Here is a 25,544-nt window from a genome sequence, read left to right as displayed (position 1 = left end):
CGTCAATGTTTTTAGATATTGTCAGTTGGGTAAGCGCATGCGGTTGCAGCGGCGAGGAGCAGCCCTCTACCATATCCCATGCAGCGACGGCACTGCTGTCGCTTTGAGATTGGTGAAGGAGTGTCGTCTGCTACCTATGCATGCGTAACAGCGTGATTTTAGCTAAAGCAGCTAGGTGAGGGCCGAATGAATACTACTTAATGATAAATGAGGGCCGCGCCTGTACCTAGAAACTGTATGATTAATTCTGTGCCTACAATGAATTGGAGGTGTGGTCAGGTGGTAGCACACCGGGCCTGTGCCGTTCTTCTACTCTCCCCCCCCCCTCCCCCCAAATCTTTCTTGCTAATATTTACAGAGCCAAAAGTGACACTCGACCACACTTGCCTACCTGGCACCCACTTCAGATTAAGGTGGGGCCCTCGGCCCCCGAAAAAAGTTCTGCCTGTGCCTCAGCAATAAATAGCGTTCATCTGCGTCATCAGGTTGTGAATGATTTTAATCGAACTAGCCTGTTACAATTATAAATCATATAAATTCTGTGTAAGAATATATTTAGAAACGGTTGTGCTTCTTTTTGAACAGCTATGGGAAAATAGACAGGCCACACTGGCAGTCTTGCGTGAATTAGCGGGACAACCCTGTTATGTTTTATATCGGTGAGCTAGCAGGGCTCGCAGCTGGCACAGCTCACATAAATGGTATAATTCTTATGCAAAGATGCCTTTCATACACAAACTCTTTGGACTGTAGCCAAATTTATCCGAGTGCTTACGAGAAAGGCATCAAAAGTTAAGGAAGAAAAATTTAAGAAAAAATAGAATGCAGTGCAATAGATAACACATGGAGAGTACTTAAATCACTTTTATTTGGAAAAGCTTGTTGGCAAATTGTATTTCGCATGTGACACGAAGATCAAGCATGCATGAGTGAATTAGCAGTTCAACATAGTAAACATGCCGACCTGCAGCACGCCGGGCTGTCAAAATTGCTATGCCTCTGATGAAAACACTTGCAATTGGCGACACTTCTTGAAAGCCCCAAATGACGCTGCAGTTCTGAAGGCCTGGACAGCTGCTATTCCACGAAAAACCTTCCAGGTGACAGTCAAGACCTACATTGGCGATCTAAATTTCGACTCTGAGGATCTAATCACTTGCTACGAGCACATTGTAGGCGGAAACGTTGTCGAAATTCCACATAGTAGGTGGACGCCCGGTTCTGTTCCTCAAATTTTTCCAAATCTGCATACTTGTTTAAATCAGCAGAATTAAAGTGCAAAAGGAAACCGCCGAAACTTAGAGAAACTGCGAATTTTGAGGGCAGTGTGTCGGCAAGTGGTGGCGATGAGTTTGACGTTAACACACGAAAAACAGCGATGTTCACGAAACTACTGTTGTCCCCTCCAATCCAGAGTTGTGTACAGAGATAGCAGCTTGATTCCTTGCATTATAAGGCCAAAGTTCCAATTCTGGAATGTCGAGCTTATCCAGGAATGTTTTTTTTTTTCAATGTTGTTAGAAACAAAGATATTGTTGAAATCAACAAGGCAGGGGTGGTAACAAAAAACTTCACCATTGTCCTCAGCTCTAGGGGGAAGCTTGTTCTCCCGTGGCACGTGCGCATATAGCGAACATGGTATGGGAAGCTAGCTGAAACTCACGAGCTTGCAGATGGTATCAGCTTTTCTCAGTTATGTTGATCACCTGAAAATATGCGCGGGCTGTCAAAGCAGCTTATTCCCTTCCGTTTCGACCACAACATCAGCCCTCAAGATTCGCGATGTGTGGAGGTGCACTAAGTGTTTTGGGCTATCCCGGGAAGACTTATGCTCACCATGTAAAAGCACAAGAAAGAATCGGCAAGCATGGTAGAAAACAAAGAAAAAGAGAAATCTACGAAACCAACGAGGCTTCACCAAAAATTGCTCTTGACTACTAAAAACCCACAAAAGACAGTTATTAATGATTGATGACTAATATGTGGGGTTTAACGTCCCAAAACCACCATATGATTATGACAGACGCCTAGTGGAGGGCTCCGGAAATTATGACCACCTGGGGTTCTTTAACGCGCACCCAAATCTAAGCACATGGGCCTACAACATTTCCGCCTTCATCGGAAATGCAGCCGCCGCAGCCGATATTCGATCCTGCGACCTGCGGGTCACCAGCTGAGTACCTTAACCACTAGACCACCAAGGCGGGGTCTAGTGGCTAAAGGTAGCTAAAGACGGTTATTAGGGCCACAGGTTTTCGAGAAAAAGCGAAAAACAACATTTGGAAAATGAAAACAGCTTTGAAAAGTGTCTATCAATCATGCAGTGGACTAACTCATGACCGGCCTTCCTCCAGCAGAAAAGCCAATGCTGCTGAGTGAAGACTTATTGAACCGAAATTTCGAAGGAATTCCTTTTTAATGTAAGGCGTGAGGATGTAGGCAGAGGCAGTATGTTCACCTTTGACATCAACCCAATAGCAGCCATGCTCAATATTTTAACGAGCAGACAAGTAATCAGCCACTCCGTTTCGTAGCGCTACCCTCTCGCTGACTTCGCTTTGGAAGCTTTCAACGCAAGACGAACAACGAGTTTGAAAACAAGAACAAAAAAAAATTTCTTTTTGCATAAGCTCGACATAACTGGATTAAAATTTGTTTGGTCTTATAATGCAGAGAACCAAATTACCACCCTTGGGCACAACTCTGGATCGCAAGGGATGCCAGTAGCTTCGTCAACATCGCTGTTCTTAAGGTTAATGTTGGGCACATTGCCACCACTTGCCAGCACACGACCCTCGAAATTCGCGGTTTCTCTAAGTTGGGGCCTTTCTTTTGTGATTTAATGCCGCTGGGTTAGACAAGTGTGCAGGAATGTTCGGGAAAATTCGAGGAACAGTACCGAGCTTAAGTGTTCACCTACCACGTGGAATTTTGACAACAGTTCTGCCTGCGTTGTGGTCGTAGCAATTGATTAGGTTCTGGAATTCCAATAGGTCGGGAATGTAGGTCTTACTTGTCACCTGGAAGGCTTTGAAGAAGTGCCGCCGATCCAAGTGTTTGCATTAGAAGCCCAGCCATTTTGACTGCCCGGCACGCTGCAGGTCGGCGTGTTTAATATGTTGAACTGCTAATTCAATCAAGCCTGCTTAATCGTCGTGTCACATGTGAAATACCATTTGCGATAAGCGAAATCTAACCTTCAAGCTCCTGCCACTGTGATATGAGCAAGCGAACAAAACAAAAAGCTTTCAACACTGTCGCAGGAAGTGGCGGGTAGCCGGCAGCGGCGGTGGCTTGATCTCAACACTATGCAAGCGCTACCCTCGGAGCGGATACGAGTTGGTGCCGCCTCTGGAGCGGGCTTTTCCAACTGACAGTATCTAAAAATGTTGATACGTGTGACCCCCTCAAAAAATGCACTGCCAAGGCTAGGACATCTTCTCCTGTACAGGCCTCTTTCCATGAAAAAAGTCTGCTAACAGAGAGCACTCACAAATATTGCGGCTGCCAACATAAACTCATGATGGCACAGGTGGCGGTTAGTTGTTTACAATGAAATCAGAGGTGTGTTTCGCATGCGATGCGACGATACGCATTTTGAAATTGATTTTAAATACAGTGGAACCCTGATTATACGACTTTCAGCGGACCACGCAAAACAGTCGTATAATCCGGGCGTCGGTATAATCGGAAAACTAAGAATATAGCAATGACACTCAGCCTTGCCCCCAAAAATAGGTATAGACCGCCTAAATAAGCCCACAACATGACCTTGTGCCTCTGCTAGAAAGGTAGATTAAATTATTCTTGCCAGCGACAGCTAATGGCAGCATAACTTAGTTGAAAGAGGTGCGAGCGAATGTCTATTCTCAAGTTTAAAAAGAATTGAATCCAACGCGCATATTTCTACCGATAAACAGAGTCCGAAAATTGCCTGCATGTGAAAATGAAACTGAAACCATGTTGCCAATAGCCTCCCGTCAGAAAAGTCAAATACAGTGTCATTGCTATCACATAATAAGCGACTGACCACGAGTGTGCATAGGATGCCTTCGCGAGCGACTGAGCAATGCACGTTGTAATTTGTGGCCTTGTGAAATGCAACTAGTGATGTCCCGCTGTTAGTGCGAACGTCGACGTCAAGTGAAAGTAATCTTTCACAGTGAGAACAGCTGCGTCGCGCCCTTATGTGTCCGCTAGCCTGTGACTGGAAGTGCGACAAAGGCGGGAGATCAGCTGTATGTCGACCAGAAAGTGTTTCCATGGACCGAAAACGTGAAAGTATCGGCTTTTAGGCCGGCTGCAGCTACTTTGTGTGGATAAAGCTTGACTAGGTAACGACCCCAGATACGTGCACAAAGGATTGCGGCATGTGTAGAAGCGCATCAACTTCCAGCAGAATAAATTTTCCATTTTAAGAAGACGTCTGTCTCGCTCTCTACTTTTCTAATCGTCAACCTAGGGGAACGCAAGTTTATATTTTGCCCTCGTGAATATTTGGTCCACGCTTGATTCGAGTAAAGGCGTTCTTTTTTCTTTTGGACGAAATCTGAATGTCGTCGTAAGATGCGGGGTCGGCGTAAAACTGCGTTGTATAACCAAGGTGTTTAATACATTATTCCTAAGGGGATTTTGCCAGGACCTAACCGATTCGTCGTAAAATTCGGGTTGTCGCGAAACTGGGGGATGTATAATCGAAGTTCCACTGTATGTTCTAGGCTATATTATTCATTGATATTTCATAGCAATGTGTGTGTCCACACAAATCTATCCCACAGGTTATCTCGCCTTCTACATTTTGTGTCAGTACTCCCTTAATGCGTCATTATTATATTGCCATGCGTGTTATTTTGATGTGCTTTGTTAAACCACAAAGACTATGAGCAGTATTCGGCACAGATTATGCCTCAGTGTTCGACAAGCTTCTCGTTTGTTGTAGATCATTTTTGTTAAGAGTGCGCACAGGATATCAACACTCAAGTTTATTCCAGAGCCAGCTGCGCAAGCAAAGTGCACAGTGATACCACTCGTGCGCTAACCACGCCTAATCAGATTTACTGCGCCATCCTGATAATATCAATGGAAACTGCGCCAAACTCTTATTTTGCATGGTCTATCACCGGCAATAACCACGCTGGCGTGTCAATACATGTGCACCTTGTTCTCGGGGCCACCAAAGTCACAATCACATACCTATTTTATTACGCTAAATAAGCAGCGGTCTTGCATGCATCCTAAAATCCACATTGGTAAGTTTGGTGCAACTCTGAGTGCTTTTCTGAATGAATGTTTTCCCACCACCATCAACTCTGTTGTGCAAGTCCGCTTAACGGCGAAACCGAGTCTCCGCAGGGGCTTCTGACGTCTGGTTCAATCGGCAGTGTGAAACTGGGGCGGCGATTTATCGGCAGACGTGATCTGTTCATGGAATGCTGCTGCTGATAGCTCACTTGAAGAGTTGCACGGCATGTAATTAAGCAATTTTCACTAATAACTGCACGCATTCTGCAAGAATGCCTGTCATGTGTATTTCTGGACATCGAGATCCAATTTTCCAAGTTTCACATCCATGGTGAAATTTTTCAAGTTCACACTTAAATGGTGTGAACGTGTTGACACTTTTTCTCTAATATACTTTATCCATGGATCAACATACAGAAGAGCTGTTTTGTAATTCCTTCCACCAGCACACATCCTTGTTTATGATCGCTGTGGCGATAAGAGCCCCCAAAAACCCTGCCCTTTCAAACTCGTGGTTGCTAGGGTTCGAATTGAAAACTCTCGCATGCTTTGTTTTTGAATATCATGTCCTTTATAAAAGCATGCCTACTGGTTGGAGCCGCCGCAGTCTGCTTAATACACACAGCTATAGTGAGGCCATCGCTGGCGGCTCTGGTGTCGGAAGGCCTGCGATCGGAAGGCCTGACCCTGAAATGCCTCTCGCTTTCCAGGGTCAATAGCTGACGGTAAAAAAAGAACATCACGGCAACGCATTTATTGCTTCGTTTTGAAGGGAGGGGTGGAGGGGAGGCTGCTGCGTCGCTCGAAGTAGCTGGCGCGCCCTATCTCAAGGCATAGTAAGACTGCTCGTGAAGTTTCTGTGTTTTTAACCTCTGCTTTGCATTTAGGTAACTGACAGCCCGAAAGCTTTGACAAGTAGAGTGATCATTGTTCCTTTAGCTAGAGTTTTTTTGATTTGCGCGATATCGGCAATATCAGATCTAAGAGATACAATTTGTTTGTTTCACTTAAGCTCTTAGCAATGAATGCAATACCAATAAATTGTATTGTTATACCAAATAATAAGGCTTGATGTCATCCGTTAGAAACGCTAGTGGTAGCGTTACAATTTCCAAGGTGTTCGATATCTGCGACTTGGGTGACTAGAGACTCCCGAGACATCTCTTGCACGCCGATGCACGTAGAGATGGAATAAGAATTGTCTAAAGCGCTCAGCCAGTCGCTTCAGGTGGTGTTTTCTTCAGAAGTATGTAAATAGAGACGCCGTAATCCTTCCAAACATGGTCGTGCTTATGTTAGACTCTTGTGCGTACTGCATGTTAGACCCATGTGCTGTAATGTAAGCAGTAACGGTAGCTTGTAGCTAACGTGAGATAGAAGCCACGGCCAACAACAGTGTGGGCAGGCACGCGCTCTGCTGCTTTAGACCAGTGTGATTGCATCTGTACAGCACAAACGGCACGTACGAAGGGACCCCCTAAATGGCACGACGGTGTGGCCGCCTTGCGATCAAGGCTCAGCGCTGCTCTCGAAAGCAAAGCACATTTCACACAGTCTGTTTGCGTTGAGAGTACAAAGTAGAAGGGTATACCAGTCATAAATAGCGCGTGCACCAGCGATCACACCCTTAAAGTCAACGTTCATAACAACGCCCCCTCACCCTCGCATTTCTAGCTCCTCCCCTGTGCTTAAGCATACCTGCCAACTCTTCCGATTTTTCCGTAAAATGTACGAATTTCAACTGCGCTTACGATTTTATGAATTTTCCTGAAGTTTCACTAAAGATATTTCATTTCCAATGAAAAAAATAGATCTAGTAAAATAGCATGGCCTCTGCAATTGGCTACGGCACATTACCGTAGCTGGTCACGGAGACCGTGAAAACTGCATTGTGTTATATTCTGCCACCAGAAAACAACAATATGTATTGGGTGTTTTCATCACATACAAGCGAAGTCTCCCACATTGTCCGGGAGGCTCCCGGATTTCGACCGTTTCTTTCGTTTGTACTGCAGTGGAAAAACCTTTCCAGCCACTATATTTGTACGGTTGCAATCAAAACCTCCCGGAAATCGAAATTTGTGTGTGAGATCTGGCTGCATTGACAACAATGCAGATCAGTCTGTTCCAAGCTTTTTGCGAGGTCACCGCATTTTATTATAAACGAATTTGAGAGGCCTTGATCTGAACGTACAGTAGAGTCTCAATGATGCGAAACAGCGGCAGATACAAATTCGTGAAATTCTCCAGCCAAATTTATGTCTCCATTGGGCCAAAATTCGAATGTTCTGAACACTTTTCCTAATCGTGGCGTGCGATATGAACTTTAATACGGAAACTGTTCAACAAAGGCCGATTGGAAGCAGCGTGCTCGAAGCTTCGGAAGTACGCATGGGACCAGCGCATGCACTGTCTTCTACAGTGCATGTGGTTGTCGTTGCCACAACCACTGGGGACGAAACAGCAGCCGTTCGACACCATCATGTATGGCGACGAGACAGAATTCCGAAAGTGTGCGTGCGTCCAAGCTCGACCAGTCAAAACAACGATGCTTTCTGCAAACTCTGTGGACAAAATCGTGGCAGTTGTGACCATAGATACATAAAACGACTTAGTTTTGAAGGAACGTGGATTGAAAACAAAACTACCGTTTGCCGCCACTGCCGCGCACGAAACGGCAGTCGCAGCGATGCGACAGCAATCTACAAGCTCCGAGGGCACGTGGCTGATGCAGCAGTAGGATTAAATGTGGTAAATACGTCAGAAAGACTAGAAGCATTGTGGCATCCCCGTCCAAAAAATGTAGTAGCGAGCATAGCCAAAGCTTTGACCCGCACTTTCGCGGCAGCCAGCTGTGCTGTCCCGTCCGTTCACGTGTGAATACATACGTGAGTTGTTTTGATGGAAACCGATTTTACAGTGAAAGCTATTATGAGATCACAACTCGGTCTCGCAAAGCGCCGTAGTTGTCCGCCGCCGCCGGTGGCCATAACCACCTAGGGCAAAATTGGCAAACAAAACCTAGTACCAACGACACAGTGGGGCTCGAAACCACGTTCTCTGGGTGCCAGCCCAGTATTCTACCACTGAGTTACACCAGCGCTTGGGACTTGTTGGCAAACTTGCCCTAGGCAGACTTGATGTCGGGAAAGGAATGGCGCTATTATGAGTAACAAAGCATTTTAAAACAGCAAACGAACAACAAGGTATCACACAATGCGAATAGTGTAACGAGTGGGTCGCCCAGTGCTCCAGCCCACTACAAAAGCTTGTTCTCGATTACCTATTAACTGTGGCATATACCCACTTGAGGAATAATTCCCCATTGTCGTCAGGCACTGCCTGGACAATTGGCACAAAATTTCTCGCAATAGTTTAGCCAATACCACGCTTCTCAGAAGAATGACGAAAAATAGCATAGAGAATGTCGATCTACTACCCTAAATTTTTATTAATAATGCCGTTGTGGGTATCCAGTAAGTGGGCTTGCAGGAGTTACCCAACGAGTGTTTAGAAAAAGCTCTGAAAGGCCGCTCTTCTAGCTTTCGCTGTGACTGTGCTGCGCCCTCCATGCAGGCCTGGCATTTTTTAGCTAGTCGTTATGTTGAGACGAAGTTTCAGGAGCATTTGTGCACCCCCTTTGAGAGTCTCACCTTAGTGGGAAACCTTACTCTCGTGTGTTCGGCCTCTCCAAGCCATTATGAGACCGCAATGCCGATGTTTGCGCTTGTGTTTGGGACTCTCCCCCCCCCCCTTGTTTTTCATGGCTTTTTTTGTTTTTTTATTTTGGTGCCAAATAATTCAGCACTATAATTTGACTTATGGTGGCAAAACATGATTATGCTTGTCGCTAGAGGCAAATCCATCACAGCTACCACAGCTACAAATGAAAAAAAAAGTCTGTAACTCCCCCCCCCCCCCCCTTGCCCCTCTTCCCCACTCGGGTGTTCTACAAATTTCACTGTTGTCAGGTTGGCAGGTATGGCTTGAGTAACAATCGACGTCAGGAACGTGTCCCCACCCCGCCTCCGAATTTTTTTTTTTTTTTTCCTTGGCATGTATAGCGTAAAATTATTTTTTGCCTGCCCCCGTCCATTCCTTATATCAAGGTGCACCCCCCCCCCCCCCCCAGTTTTAAGCTTTGCTAATTTTTTTTGGCTACACCCCTGGCAATGGCAAAAACCAGTCGAGAATGTCCATATAATTGCTATCCTTATAAAAACAATTATCATCTTGCCTTCGAGTCGTCTTAGGCATATGCATGAGGTGTCCTGTCAGTTTTTTTTATGCACTGCTTTCTACAGGACACGGTAGGGGGTTTTCGGAGTGTAGACAGAATGACTTAGCCTCATAAAATATTGCTGCAAAGGGAAAATGAAGTTTTTAAATTGTGTAGTTATACAGCACAGAGATGAGAGCCGGAGGAAATTGGCTTTCTGAGACTAGCTGAATGATGTCATATTACGCCCAGCAGTCCAATCAGTTGTGAAGAAGAAGAACCTTTTTTTATTTTTGAAGTCATCTCACGGAAATGCACTTGGGACTGTGGGAGTCTCTAGAGTTGTACGTCACAGCGTTTATCTACCATATTTGTTAACCACATAAGTGTATCTATATTGTTATTTGATGAAGTACCCTTTTATTCAACCAGTATTCTGTTTATTTGCTACGAACATCATAACTGAAGAAGTCTTATCAGAATGCTCAACAGCATGACGCTATTATCCTTGCGTCATCAACTGAAATAGAGAGTGCTTCAAAGATGGCTGACTCCATAAAATTTACAATGAATCTAAATATATCTAGCTCTTCACAAGAGCCTCAGAGTAAGTTTTCATGTCCTTGAATGTAAATGCAACTTGCTTCTCCTCCAAGATTTGAAGTTAGCTTCTCCAGATTGCTCTAAAAATGGGAAATTTTGCTGCTCCAGTGTGCTCCAAATGAAAAATTTTTCTTTTCCAAAGTGCTTCAAAATGAAAATTTTGCTGCTCCGAAAATTGCTCCAAATTTGAAGACCTCGGTGGCATCGCTGAGTGCACCTTCTATAAAAAATGGTGCACTTTTCAAACATGCAGAACCATGACTTACATGTACGTCATTGACCCTGAAAAGATTAATGAGATTTAAGTACCCCTGAAACTTTCCTATATGCAGGTTGGTCGTGAGGAAGAAATTATCAAACAGTGGTTTGACTGCTGTGTCACGGATGGTGGCCTCCTTGTGGCCCAGCAGAAGGTACCCAGGAGTTCCCACTTGGTGCTACAAATGGTGGACCAGTGGCTGGAGGCCTACCGCAAACTGTCGCCCCGCCATCGGCTCACCGATTCTCAGAGTGGCTACTCGAGTGATGGTGATTCTGATCAAGAGTAACGCATATATGTCCTGGTTGGGTTGTCACCTAGAGAATTGCACAATATTTGAACTGCTAGCTTCCTCTGTTGCGTGGCATGATAACAGTAAGGGGCTGGCCATGTCAAAGATGTGTAAACTTGTTGCAAGATATTTGAAGCCAGCGACCAGCCATTCTGTGCGAGTTCTACACTGTGCGACTGTCATCTTCTCATTAAAAGTGCCAATTCCTTGGCCTTCGGCACATTTGTGTGTTTCTTTGTTATTGTTGTTTTCGTTGTGGGGTTTTTGTATTAGTGTGTGCCCACACTTGTTTTGCTGTGTGCACTTAGCCAAATATAGTGGGGTACGAAGTTCATGTTCAATAAAAACCTCTTGTGCAGAACAGCATGTGCACACGTCACCTATGCATACATGTCACCTATGCTCATTAGCGTTCAACCTGCCGGTATGGCCCTGCCACAAGTTTTCCTTTTATGCATGACTAGTTATATGACTAGTTATATGACCAGCAGGATGTAAATAGAGAGAAGTAGGCTGTTTGGAAGCATTCAGAAATTAGTCCGTGTAGTTTTGAAAAGGAGAAAGCATGTCCTCTTTGGTAGACCTGTTGATGTACAACTCGTGGGGGGTAGTGATGAACCACTATTTCCAATTGAAGCATGTTCTCTGCATCTCGTGTACTAACTTGTTTTCAGTAAGTAGCGATTACAGTTTTTGTGTATTCTGTAAAAGCCTGCACAAAAGCATCATTTCGTGGGATACTTAAGAATACAGCAGTAACAATGCCGAAACATAGAAGCAGAGTACGTACATAAAAAATGCTGCTTAGCAGCTTCTAAATAAGTGAAATCTGTAAATGCATGAAATGCATCATTTTGTGTAAATGTTCTAATACCATCCCTTCAATGAGCTGATGCACATTAGTTTATATCATTGGCTTATCCTTGTGACAGATCAGCAGTTTCATGTTAGATGTGCCATTATAATTGTATAATGCTTGTCTCATTGAGCCTTTCCTGCCCATATCTGTGTGGAAGCATATGTACAGCTGCCAGGATGGTTAACATTAACATTCTGCAGCCTGGCCTGGATTGGCTTGTATGGATGCCAGTGCCACCACGAAATGGTGGTGTGTGTGTTTGTGGTAGCTGGCAATAGCTTGAGTTGTCGATAGCAGGTGCTCTCTCCCCATTGGTCGCACACAAGCGAAAGATAAGTTGACTAGTCAAATCAAGCTGGCCATCGCCAACTGCTGTGAAACATGCCGAGAAACACATAGTGGCACTGGGGTCAGTCTAAGCTGTTCCAGGCCAGGCTGTGAGCATTCGTATTGAGCATGCTGACAATTGTACATTGGTCTCTCTATTTGTTCAACAATTTTTGTGCTTACCCCCGTATTCTAAAGCATCCCTTCTCTCAATGCTCCACCTGGACACGGGAAAGTCTTAAGCAGCACTGCTCCTCAGCAGTAATGGTCCCTGCATAAAGCGATTATCAACAAAAACGTTTTGGAAGCGTGGCAGTGTGTCCATTTGAGCAGTGGCGTTTTGCTCATCTTGGTCGAGGAAAAGATGAATTTGAAGGGAGGCTCTTTTAAGAATATGGGGGTTAGTTGAGCACTGGGTGCGTTAGTGTTGCAGACTACCGTAAAATGCCCAGCAAGCACCCCCTCCCCTCCCAACAGTGAAAGATAATCTGTCCAGATTTGGAAGGGGGGCACTTGCTTTGTCCCGGACCGGTCATTGGTGCTTATTTGGCGTTTACATTTAATCCTCATTATAACAAAGCAGCATCTTACAAGAAAATAAGTTCGTTATATTCAAAAATGTGTTACAAAGCTTCTTCTAAACACTGCATCTATTGCAAAACCATTTTTCATAAACTGCGTTATGACCAATATTTTGTTATATCCGTGTTCGTTATATTGAAACCTGAGTGTATTTCAGATCTCTCGAAAAAGGGAAGGGGGTGTGGGGGTGCTTGCTTGAAGGTGGAGGGGGAGGGTGCTCGCTCGGCATTTTACGGTATACTGTGCAGCTCAATAATATCTAAGTTGTTTCAACTATGTCAGCATTGTCTCCAGCAATTAGAATAACTGCACCTGCTTTTCCACTTAAGTGGCTCGTTTCGCGAACTACTGTGCACACAGGCTGTGTTTCTTTCGTTTTTGAAAACCTTGGTTGATAGATATTTCTAAACCATGTTACATTGTGTACATCACGGAGTAATTGGAGTACAGAGCACTTATACCAGTCTCTGGGCTTCTCTGAAGAGGGCACATTGCTCTGAGCTCTAACCATGTTGAAGTACTGTAACAGGCTGTAGCACTTAGGCCCACAGACTGCACATGACCTTTTGGCACTTTTGAAGCAATCAAATGTGTGCCTTCTATACCAGCTGGACCAGTTATTGCACCGGCCTTCTGAGTGGTCAGGGTCCTTGCCGTCCCATTTCCACCCTGCTCTGACCTCCCACCCCCACCTCTCACCCTTTCAACATATGAGTGTGCAGTCGAATAATACAGGCTCCATCAGCACTGCAGTCAGTGCAGTTATGTTTTCGCCGCTTTAGAGTATACATTTATTTGCGAAGTTGACTGACCTAGTGGACAGTGTCAGCTAATGTGCAATGCATTAGGCAAGTAATATATTTACGTATACATGTATCGGTATGTGTATATGTACATATATACTGACACAATGTAACTGCTTTACTTTACAAATTTGTGTGATAATTTTTTTCAAGAGTGAGAAAAAGAATAAGTATGTGTGCTTGTGGTGCTCATGTGGGTTGTGTGCATGTGTACAGTGTAATAAATGCAATCTAGATTTATATCATAGTTGTAATATATTGCACAGCTTTACATATATTATAAATATATTGCACATACTGAATTGTTTTAATGATGACTGTCTCCAGTCATAAAAAAATTAAGGATTTGAGACAAAATTACAAGTTCTACACAGCATAGCTTTGATGGACATTGTTTGCTGTGTGACAATTGCCCTTGGTGTGTTTATTTAACTAAATATTAGTGTGTGAGATAAACATGTTAATGTACTTGTGCTAATTGCAGAATTGAAGCTGGTCAGTGCTTCTAGGCATGTTAACCTCATTGAAATTATGAGAAAGCAGTGCAGCTCTTAGAATCGCCACCTCGATCTCTGGCCACCTTAAATTTTGCAAATGCGACATGTTTCAGAAATTCGTTTGTGAACTCTAGCTTATTGGCCTTTGTCACACATTTTCTGGGGTCCACCACCATTAATCTTGGCCAGCATAAAATTTCTGAGCTCTCCACTTTTTAGTAATTGGGGATGGCTGTCATGGAAACACCCAGTTCGTGAATTAAATATAAACGTAGCTGGAGCACCCAATTTTAGTACTTCCCTCAATGTGTATTGTTTGAAAACGGCATTGATCTGGTTTTTGTTTTTGTTAAGTATTGTGTGTTGTAGTCATTACATGCGCAGAGGTTCCTGCGCTGGGTGTCTGATGTGATTCAGTTTTTGTTTGAAGTTTTGTTTTTGTAGTTGTTTCAGAGTGGTTGCTGTGTTTTAGGCTGTGAATTACCATTTTCTTATTTGTGCAAATAACATAAAGCTGTTTGTTCAGCACTCCGAGTACAAGTTCCATTTTTTAGAAGCACAACAGTTTGAATTGCATAGGTAGCAGTGTTCATATATATGCAGCATAGATATTAGTCTAGCTGTATATTGACAGGAATCTAGGTTTTCACTGGCCAAATAAAATGTTTAACATATTTATTATGTTTCTTTTAATGTTTTTATTGGCTTATGCCAGTAGTTAGTTTCTAGTTTCTGGAATCTCTGTTATTGGATAACAGATTGTTTTTTAGAACGGCTACACCCCGGGTAACGAATGATTTCTGAATATAGATTTTGAAACTATGCTGTGTAGCATTTTTAATGCCTAAGGAATTCGTTCAGCCTTGTACTGAGAGTGTGCAAAGATGTGCATATAATGCATGCAGCTCGATCACACTATGAACAAATCGGTATTTACCAGCTGTATAAAAGGGTCTAGCGAAGTCTGAGCACCAGGGCAGCCAACTGTAATGCCAACTGAAGATACCATACTTTCATACCATCTTCAAAATTTTTCGGGCAGCATGGGTTAGTATGAAGATAATAGGATTTTAGATGCTTCATATCTAAAATCATATTGTCTTCATACTAACCCATGCTGCCTTAAAATGCGATTTTTCGTACACCAATTGGCAATAATACGATTTTAGAGGCATCTAAAATCGTGTTATCAATCGTTGTGTGGCGTGACCATCCTTACGGCGCATGTGCTAAGCTGGCCCAAGCACTGCCAGAATGCGCTAGTGCATTTTGCCCTGTGTAAGGGATTGGGTAAGGTGCTATGGCCTCTCCGTCATTGCACTCTCTCAGCAATCATTTACACTCTTCTCGTCATCGACACGCCATGCGGGAGCACGTGAACCCACATGCTCCCGCATGGCATGGTGATGAACATGCGGGCCTTGCTCCAACAAGAGTTTGGGACGGTAACAGAAAGAGAAACTATTGTAATATGGCGTGCTCCACTTGCAAGGACACGTTAACATTGGGCGAGGTGCCCGTGATGAACGGAACTTTAGGCCGACACATGTGCTGCTTCGCATGCTACTGATGATTCCCTTTAGTGGGATATGGTGTAATGTTTTTTATCAGGCGTTGAGTAATTCCGACTTTTCACTCGCCATCGAACACCAAAACACAAGAACGATTGAGGCGACAATCTTGAGGATTACATATCTAAATGCATACGATATCTATATCTATCTTTGAATAAAACTGAAAATGTCACCAGGATAGGGCCAACGCAAAAGATATATCAATTGATTGATTGATTGATTTGTGGGGTTTAACGTCCCAAAACGACGATATGATGAGAGACGCCGCAGTGAAGGGCTCTGGAAATCTCGACCACCTGGGGTTCTTTAACGTGCACCCAAACCTGAGCACAAGGGCTTACAACATTTCCGCCTCCAGTGGATATGCAGCCGCCACAGCCGATATTCGATCCCGGGACCTGCGGGTCAACAGCCTTAGCCACTAGACCACTGCGGTGGGGCAAAGATATTTTTTATTTCCTTGAAGTGGTCTTGGGTGGGTGTTCAAGGGACCAATGACCATGCGAGTTTTTTTGATGACTGGATGAAAAAGCACCCCCTTTGTGAAAAAGTGGTGACCTGTACTTCAATTTGAAGATTTTGTTGTTATTATTATTATTATTATTATAGCCTTGCACCATCGCTCCCAGCTGGGACACGTGCTTGCTATGCTCCTTCCCATTTTTTTTTTTCTGTTGTTAAAGTTGCTCTAAGCATGTTCACTCAAAGTGTGTAACCTGGCCTGATGAAGAACTGCAACTTCTGAAGTCTGGATCACGTTTCTTGCAAAGTGAGCTGTAATTTACGTGATCTGAGCCATGCTGATGGTAGGCCTGGCGAAGACGACTCGGCGGCCTGCTGCTGTGAGCAATGCAGCTGTCTCAAACCTGTTCCCTCCCCACGTGCACCCCTGTGAGTGGCGATCTCGCTGGTCTGTGCCACCTCGTGCTTGATGCGCTAGAGAGAATCTCATTCCTCAGCGACGAGGTATCCCAACCTTGCAAAAAAAATGAGTTCGTCCATAAGGATCAGTTCCGTGATGCTGAACAACAAACCTGTGTGATCGCCTTCCTTCGGGGAGAGGTCCGCTTCCTGCATGAGAAGCTGACAAACTGCATGGCCACTGTGCCAGTGAAAGCAGCTGTGCCCCCCCCCCCCCCCCTCCAGGTCGTGAGAACCCTGTCGAGTTCACCACCAGCTGAGGACAAGTCTGAGTGACGCAGCGCCATTCCTGTGACAGCCTCTTCTTCAGCTCTTCTTCCACTTGAAAATGAAAGGAGAAACCTGCCTCGTTTGAAGCTATGGCAACATCGATTATATCTGTTACCCAACAGGCACATCGGCTGCAATGGCCAGAGGCCATTTTTGTTACAAAGCTGACGCCCGGACGCCACTGCCGCTGACATCAAAAAGACATAATACTTCAATGGATCTGTCTCCCTTCTCTTTCTGTTGCCTTGAAACTAAATTTCAGTCAAATTCTTCTTTCTACATTGAGGTTGATGTGGAAAGACTACAGCACCTGAATGACAGTGCGATGGTTGTCTCATGCTTCAAGTTTTTCGTGGTGCGCTGCGCGATGACATGCTTCATCGTACTGAGCTTGTGCCTAGCGTAGTAAGTGCCGTGTAACGTAGACATATTCTACCAGAATGCTTCTGGTCTGTGTACAAAGACAAACAATTTTTTCACTATTGTTTTTTTGTCTTCTTTTCCTAATGTTACTATTTCTGAAAGTTGGCTGAGCCTTAAAATTTCCTCATCTGAATTTTCCCCTGATTCCACAATCTTCTGCGGGGACTGAGATTTCAGGGAAACCAAACGAAAAGAAAGTAATGTGCTGATTTTTGTCGACAACTCACTGAAATTTGTTAGCTGGAAAGATCTGGAATCTTTCAAAGAATCGATCTGGTGATAAATCAGCCTTGAGCGCTGCGAAAAAAATGCTGATTGGATGTTTTTATTTGCCACCCAGCATTTCCCCTGCCTCGTTTTATGATGTCATGTTTTTCATTGAATTCAGGACATCTCATTGCAGGCACAGAATTATGTTTCTTGGCAGTTTCCATGCACATGGAATTGACTAGAGCACGCTCACCTTTTCTCATTATAATCGTTTTATCGAGAAAAAATTACGGCATATTCACCGGGTGAATGATGATGAATGGGCGAAGCTCCGGAGGGATTCATCGGTAAACTGTGAATCTTCCGTGTAATTCGCCCAGTCGATCATCATGTAAAGACGTGAGAGACGCTGTGTGTGTATATACACAAATCAACTTTTATTTGTTCTTAGACGATGGATGGCTTGCGATGTCCCTTCATTATGACGGCTTTATGGTCTGTGAAATGAAGGGAGAGCGGTTCCTGTATAAGATCTCACGTCTTTCATCAACTACAAGTACCGCTTTCTAGTTTATAACATCTTGCATCTTTTCATCATCAGCTACAAGTACTACCATCTAGTAAACACTACAAGAACTAAACGAGAGGTGGCTACATACAGGAGACGGTACCGCCATCTAGTGAACACTGCAAGAACTAAACTAGAGGTGGCTACATACAGGGGACGGTACCGCCATCTAGTGAACACTGCAAGAACTAAACTAGAGGTGGCTACATACAGGCTACAGGGGACGCACAGCCCACGCCCTAAGGAGCTTCGCCCCTAAAAGTGCAGCCTGCTCTTGTTATTTGTGGCACCTAATTCCCTACTGCAACATAAAACATTTGTCAATTGCAGAGCCAACATCTTAGACCTCCGTCTGTCAAATGATCAACCCATTAAAGGTTTCACACTTCACTCTTGGTCATTCTGGCAAATTTTACCCACCACCTAACGTAAGGTTGTCTGTATGCGCCGCAACAACAAGCTACAGCAGTCACATTAACGAATGACCAGGATTTTCTCTCAAGAGAGGTCATTACTTGTCAGTCGTTGATTGGTCACAGGTTAATGCCAAACTAAATGTAGATGAACAAGGTGAGCAGCTTGTATTAAACTCAAACTCCGGTGATTTTTTTACCATGTTATGGTAATTGTGCTTTTATGTTCCTGAGACACTCGTGTCATGTGCCCAATAGCTGAAATTCTCAATGAATTAGGAAATATTTTTTAATTAGCAAAAAGCTGTCATACGTAAACACAACCGAGTGCGCTTCTGCCTATGACGTAATACTATGCCAGAATCAGGAAAACCTGCAAGGTATGCCAATCTTGCCAGCACGGAGTATGAAAACTAAAAGCTCCGAAGAGCAGACGCTCAGCGGATAGGTCATCATGCCAACAACGCCGCACCACGTCTGTGACTGATCGTGCTTCATGCACAAGCTCCTCTGAGCTCTCACACAATGACAGCTACGATTCGGACGCATTTTAGTTCAACAAGCATCGCCGTTCCTATCGGTGATCTGGTTACTTCAGAATTTCCTGGTGGTGAGGGTTAACCTGGTGTAGCTCTCCAACCTTGGATAATTATAGCAAGTTACAGCCGCGATGCATGGCTGGCGTCTCCAAGTGTTTGTTGTTCAACCTTGTAGTGTCCCCTTGTTGGGCTCAATGGTGGGTGGCCACCATCGCTGCCGAACTTTATCGTTTTTTTATGGCAAATAATTTCCCCCCTTTTCCTGATCACTCCCTGGAAAGGTTGCGCACCAAAAAACCATTCATGCTCAACACACCAAAGCCGACCTTCCTAAAGTACCACATTATCCACAGTCAAAACGAAAAGAAGACAGTCCGAGCCATTTCGCCTTTCCTCATTTCCAAAACTCTCACAGAAGCAACGGGCCCAGGTTATAAAGTGACAAATATGGGAAGTGGCGGTCTTCTTCTGGCGGTTCGTGACAAAGCTCAGTATGAGAACCTGTCTAAACTTGTAGCGTTTGGGGAAACCCCTGTTGCGATGGGCCCACACAGGTCAATGAACACCGTCCGTGGTGTGATTTCCGATAATGATCTCATTCAACTTTCTGAAAGTGAACTGCTCGAAGGTTGGCAGGACCAGAACGTTGTGAAAGCCCAACGAATAACAATTAGGCGCAACAGCAAACAGACCCCTTCAAAACATTCGGAACCAGCGACCGACCAGAATCGATCGAAACCAGCTATTGTAAGCTCCGTGCAATACCATGCATTCCCAATCCTCGTCGATGTTTGAAGTGTCAGGGTTTCGGACATGGATAGCAGAGTTACAGAGGCCACGCCACTTGCGCAGAGTGTAAGCCCCCCTACGGTGGTCTAGTGGCTAAGGTACTCGGCTGCTGACCCGCAGGTCGCGGGTTCGAATCCCGGCTGCGGCGGCTACATTTCTGATGGAGGCGGAAATGTTGTAAGCCCGTGTGCTTAGATTTGGGTGCACGTTAAAGAACACCAGGTGGTCGAAATTTCCGGAGCCTTTCACTACGGCGTCTCACATAATCATATGGTGCTTTTGGGACTTAAAACCTCACATATCAATCAATCAACTTGCGCAGAGTGTGCATCCGTTCAACACATATCCAACACTTGCACCGAAAAAGCAACTCATTGTTCGAACTGTGGAGGCGATCACCCTGCTTCCTCACGATCATGCACAACATGGAAACGAATAGTAGAACCTAAGGTCAAATTCAATCTGTCATTCCAAAAAGCACGTCAACGTTTCGCACTACACAACCCGTCTTTTTTCTCCTTCGCCGATGTGACATGCCGGTGCGCCGTGCCACACATTTCTGCACCCGCGATAGTCGCACAGAGTGTGGCCGAGGTAGTGCCACCAGTGCCTCCAGCTGGAGCTGCCTGTACTCAAACAGGGTCAGCAGACCCTTGTGTCTGCTGGACCTCAGACCACTGCAAGCACAGTTAGGTTCGAAAGTTTTGTGAACGTGCCTGTCGGGCAGGCACCATCCACCACGTCGCAATAGGTGATGGATACAAGTACCACTCCTCCGGCGCCTCAGACGCCGAAAAATAGGCGCAACTTTTTGGAGCGTGCCAAGAAAGAAAAACCTCGAACTGCAGGGCCCCCAAAAGGCCCTGTAACCTAAAGCAACACTTTTGTACACACAGCACCACACAACATTAAAATGACACAAATACTACAGTGGAACGACGGAGGACTGCTGAGAAACCTCGACGATATCCAGGAACTCTTACACATACACCAAAAGTGCTGTGTGTGCAAGAAACACACTGAAAATCAAAAGACTTTCTACGCAATTACGTTATCATAATAGTTAGTCGAGGAACAGCCTGCATGCATTTACCATTTCAAACATCTCTTGAAGCACTAGCTGTTCGAGCTGTTATTTCCAATAAGATGGTAAGAATTTGCAGTATTTACATACCTCCACAACATCAACTGAACACACATGATTGTCAGTCACTAATCGATGAACTTCCAGAAACGTATCTCGTCCTATAGTACTTTAATGCTCATAGTAGCCTATGGGGTGACTCTCCTTGTGATGCAAGAGGCCGCCTAATTGAACAGCTCCTTTTCTCTTCTGGTGCATGTCTCCTAAATCGAAAGGACCCAACATACTATAGCCTCGCTAACAACACCTACTCATCGATAGACCTCAGCATTGTCTCTCTATCGCTCCTACCTTTACTCACACGGAAAGTCATAAATAATCCATATGGAAGTGACCATTTTCCTTTAATTTTGAGTAGAACAATAGATAAAACAAATCCTCCACAGGCTCCCAGATTGACAAGGCAGACTGGGAAAAGTTTGGTATCCTAGCAACTTATGTTGGTCTGATATGTGTGGCTCAAGCATAGATGCAGCTGTAGACTACCTTACAGCTTTTCTAATTGATGCTGCAACAAAGTGTATCCCACAAATAGGACTTGACACAGAACGGTGCGTCCCTTGGTGAAATAATGAATTTCGAGATGCACGTAAAAGACAAAATAAAGCACGGAAGCTACTTCGAGACTCGCCAACTGCCGAAAATCTCGATAGTTTCAAGACGATTAAGTCTCAAGGTAGAAGAGTGCGCTGACAGGCTAAGTGGGAGGGCTGGCAGAAATTTTAACTGCATTAATTCTTATCCAGATGATCCTAAAGTTTGGAGCATGGTTGGTGAAGTAGCAGGAAGACAAGCACATTCACTCCCACTTCTAAACACGCAGGGCGACAGTTTGGAAGACAAGGTGAACTCCATAGCCGCACACTTCGAGGTGGTCTCTAGCTCGTCTCACTATACCGCAAGGTTTCAACGATACAAAGGCAGAATCTACAAAGAGAAACTACAGCGCAAATCCACACGAGGCATAAAATTCACCTTTCTGTTTATCTGAGCTACAGGCCTCACTAAACTGCTGCAACAAGTCTGCTCCAGGCTCCAACCGTGTGTTATATGAAATGCTGAAACACCTGCCCATGGAAACCCAAAAAGTCCTTTTTTGCCTGTATAATGCTGTATGGTTTTTCGGCGAAATGCCCTCGACCTGGAAAGACGCCATAGTTATTCCTATTTTAAAACAATACAAGGACCCATGCTCAGCTTCAAGTTATAGGCCGATAGCATTAACCAGTTGTCTTTGCAAGGTCTTTGAAAAAATTATAAACAGGCGACTTATGCACTTCCTTGAGACTATTGGCACACTTGACCCATACCAGTGTGGGTTTCGAGAGGCTAGGTCCACCACTGATCACCTTGTCCGTATCGAGGCTCGAGGCTGAAATTCGTGATGCCTTCATTCATAATCAGTTTTTTCTCTCTGTGTTCCTCGATATGGAAAAGGCCTATGATACTACGTGGCAAATTGGCATACTGAGAGACCTCTCACACTTCGGTGTATGGGGCAGAATGTTGAACATAATCGAAAGCTACTTAACCAATCGCACATTCCAAGTTCGATTGGGCACTGTTTTGTCGCAAACATTTGTGCAGGAAACAGGAGTGCCGCAAGGAGGTGTGTTGAGTTGCACACTGTTCATAGTCAAAATGAACTTTTTGCGCCTCGCTATCCCTCACAATATGTTTTACTGCACATATGTTGATGATGTACAGGTTGGTTTTAAATCGTGCAACTTCTCAATATGTGAATGACAGGTTCAAGTAGGTTTGAACAAGGTTTCTCAATGGGCATATCAAAATGGTTTTAAACTGAACGTGCAAAAGAGCACATGTGTCTTGTTCTGTCGGAAGAGGGGCATTCATCCCGATCCCGAGATTGACCTGCATGGTCCACGTCTGTCTGTACAGTCTGAGCATAGGTTTCTGGGTAACATTAGACACAAAACTAACATTCATACCCCACATCACGTATTTAAAGAACAGGTGCTTAAAAACAATGAGTATTTTGAAAGTGTCGTAACGCACTATGTGGGGTAGTGACAGGAAATGCCTGATGAATCTGTATAGAAGCCTTGTGCGCACGCGCCTCGATTACGGTGCTATAACCTACCAGTCTGTGACACCATCAGCTTTAAAGGTGCTTGACCCTGTCCACCATCTAGGTATTCGCCTTTCCACGGGTGCTTTTCGAACTAGCTCCATACAAAGCTTGTATGCAGAGTCAAGCGAATGGTCGCTCCATATGCAGAGATGCTATACATCTTTTACATACTACCTCAGGGTGAACGCAGACGAGGAACATCCCACTCATTTCACAATGAAAGATCTGCCCAAGTCTATTTTATTCCAAAACCGTCCTTCTCCGAGACGGTCCTATCCACTCCGTGTCAGGGGGCTCGCTGAAGAAACAGCCGTGCCGCTTGTAAACACTGTTTGATGGCTCCAGCAGTATATCCGCCACCGTGGCAATGGCAGGTTATAGACTGTGATCTATCTTTTGTGGATGCCACTAAACATGCACCTACTGCACATATACGCATGCACTTCTTCGAACTTCAACACAAGTATACTTTCCCAGAATTTCTTACAAGTGCTTCGAAGTCTCACACTGTCCTATGCAAGTCCTATGCAGCTGTTGGCCCATCTTTTTCAAATTTTGGGATGCTGCACCCCCAAACAAGCATTTTCACCACAGAAGCCCATGTGATATCTGTGGCTTTCAGGCATATTAAGGAATTACAACTACAACACAAGGTTGTATACACAGATTCGCTGAGAATCGTGACAGCTTTGAAAACACTAAAAAAAATAAAAATCCTGTACTTGTGTCACTTTACTATCTTTTATTCAATATCTATGCCCTCAAACAACATGTTGTGTACTGGGTGCCAGGGCACTGTGATATCGCTGAAAACGGGGCAGTAGACCAGCTAGCCGCGTCTCTCACTACCATGCACTCGCAAATACACCCATGGCTGTCCCTTCACTTTACATCAAACCTTTCTTATGATTGGAGCACAGAGCATGCTGGCAGCACCCATGGGATAGGCAAACAGACAACAAATTACATGGTATTAAACTGATATTTGGAAATTGGCCACCAGTGTCCAGATCACGCTACACACAAGTTACATTTACAAGGCTGCAGATAGGACACACACTCTACACATTCATACCTTTTGTCAGGCGATGACCAACCCATCTGTGAGAGGTGTGGAGATCTACTTACGGTACTCCACATCCTAGTTCAGTATAGTGATTTAGATTATTTAAGAAAAAAACACTTTTTATTGCCCTACCAAAAGCAGACCACTACATCCTGTCATGCTCATCGGTAGTGATCGGATTTTTAAACTTCAGTCACTTTTTACATTTTTAAAAGATGTGCATAGTTTTCACCCCATATACCGAGGTGATCCGTAGCTCGACTCCTGTACAGAGGTCGCACCTGTGGCGCCCCTCACCACCAACACTGCCATTTATTTCAGCACCACGCGTTTCATGCCACCATCATGATTTTAATATTTTTGAGTTTAAACTCGCCTTCAAGCATGGAATTTCAGGTCGCTTTACAGCCGCGCAACACTATCATTGTTCGTATCCTCTTGCTTTTCGGTCATCATAGTTCATGGTGCTCTTTGGCCATCACATGGTCCTTGCGCCAATAAACACCATATATCATCATCATCTTCTTTGGTGAAGCACAAAGATTTTTGTATTTGTCTGCCTGGTTGTGCACAACGGCACCCGATGGCGCTACTTGTCCAGGCCATTTGTGCATGCGGCAATCGGCTAAAATGTTTACACTGTTATGGTGAATATACGGCGAATCATGTGCAACCCGCAATGCAACACCACTTGCCACCGATCGCACGCCCTCCAACATGAAAAACAAAGTCACATGCTCAACCAAGGAAACACTGGCCAATCCCACACAATCTATACCAGACAAGCAGACACTGCAGTGGAATATCAGTTCCGTCACTTCTGCCTTGCAAAAATCTATGTCACACACAAAATACTGTCATTAATTCTGGCAAGTGAGGTGAGCGTTCAGAGGCAAGCTATCAAATTTATTTAAAAAGAATCTGCAATACTTTCAAGCCTGCAATTTGGCATGAATGGTGCAAATGTGCAAATAAACGTACCCAGTGAGTTTCATTGAGATCTATTGACCTAGAAAAATTGCCGGAGCTGGCCTTTAAGCAGCATGTGTAATTTTATTCCGCAATATGCACCTAAACCATGTAAATATCCCCACTGGTTCTCCTCTGAACACTGAAGCATAAATATTGTGCACAAGAAGGCTAAATGTTCTCTATTCAGCCAGTAAAATCATCTTTTTCTGAACTATCTCTAAATCTTATATAAACGGGGCCACAGTTCACATACTGAATTATTAGAAGAAAACGCTGCTGACAGATCAGTTGAAGTTTGGAAGTATGTAGGCAAATGGTCTGGCGAAAATGGGGAGTCCTTCAGACTATTGGGCTCGGACGGTGAAGTACACGACTTCACTGGCTGTTATGCCACACATTTTTCTTCCGTTTACAGGGCCCTAGACTCTAGCATTGAAATTGGACAACAGCGCGAGGTACTTAGCACATCAAGTGGTTTGTAGCTGGATGGAAAGCTCATCTGCTCATACATAATCGCTTAAAACTATCCTTATTGTGTGGCCCAGATGGTATCCCTTCTGCCATACTAGAGGCATATGGTAGTACACTAAAACTTCATTATAACAAAGTTGCATCTTGCACGAAAATAAGTTCGTTATAAAGGTATAAACTTTGTGATAAAGGTATATTTCTGACACTGTACCTATTGCAAAACTATTTTTCATTTACTTCGATAAAACTGATATATATTTATAACTATGTTTCATTATATTGAGGTTTTAGTTTATATTTAGCCCAGTACTTACTACGCTATTTAATAACTGCCTAAACACTTCTCTATTTTTCAGCATTTAAGTCGGGTTCCGAAACAGGTGTATCTAGTGATTTCTTGATTCCTC

General features: G+C 44.2%; 1 protein-coding gene across 3 annotated transcripts in view; it reads left to right on the top strand.

The window, feature by feature from the left end:
• The window catches only part of trbd (ubiquitin thioesterase trabid), a 159,757-nt gene extending 148,921 nt beyond the window's left edge, over positions 1-10,836 (top strand). For all 3 annotated transcript variants that reach the window (XM_037426842.2, XM_075876278.1, XM_075876279.1), the window contains exon 11: positions 10,396-10,836. In XM_037426842.2, coding sequence (XP_037282739.2) covers positions 10,396-10,611 — 216 coding nt within the window. In that variant the 3' untranslated portion in view covers positions 10,612-10,836. The remainder of the gene's footprint in view (positions 1-10,395) is intronic.
• The last annotated feature ends 14,708 nt before the right edge of the window (positions 10,837-25,544 follow it).

The sequence above is a fragment of the Rhipicephalus microplus genome, chromosome X (assembly GCF_043290135.1).
Source record: "Rhipicephalus microplus isolate Deutch F79 chromosome X, USDA_Rmic, whole genome shotgun sequence".
NCBI lineage: Eukaryota > Metazoa > Arthropoda > Arachnida > Ixodida > Ixodidae > Rhipicephalus > Rhipicephalus microplus.
Note: the sequence above shows the minus strand (reverse complement) of the source record. Positions and strands in the feature narration are given on the sequence as shown.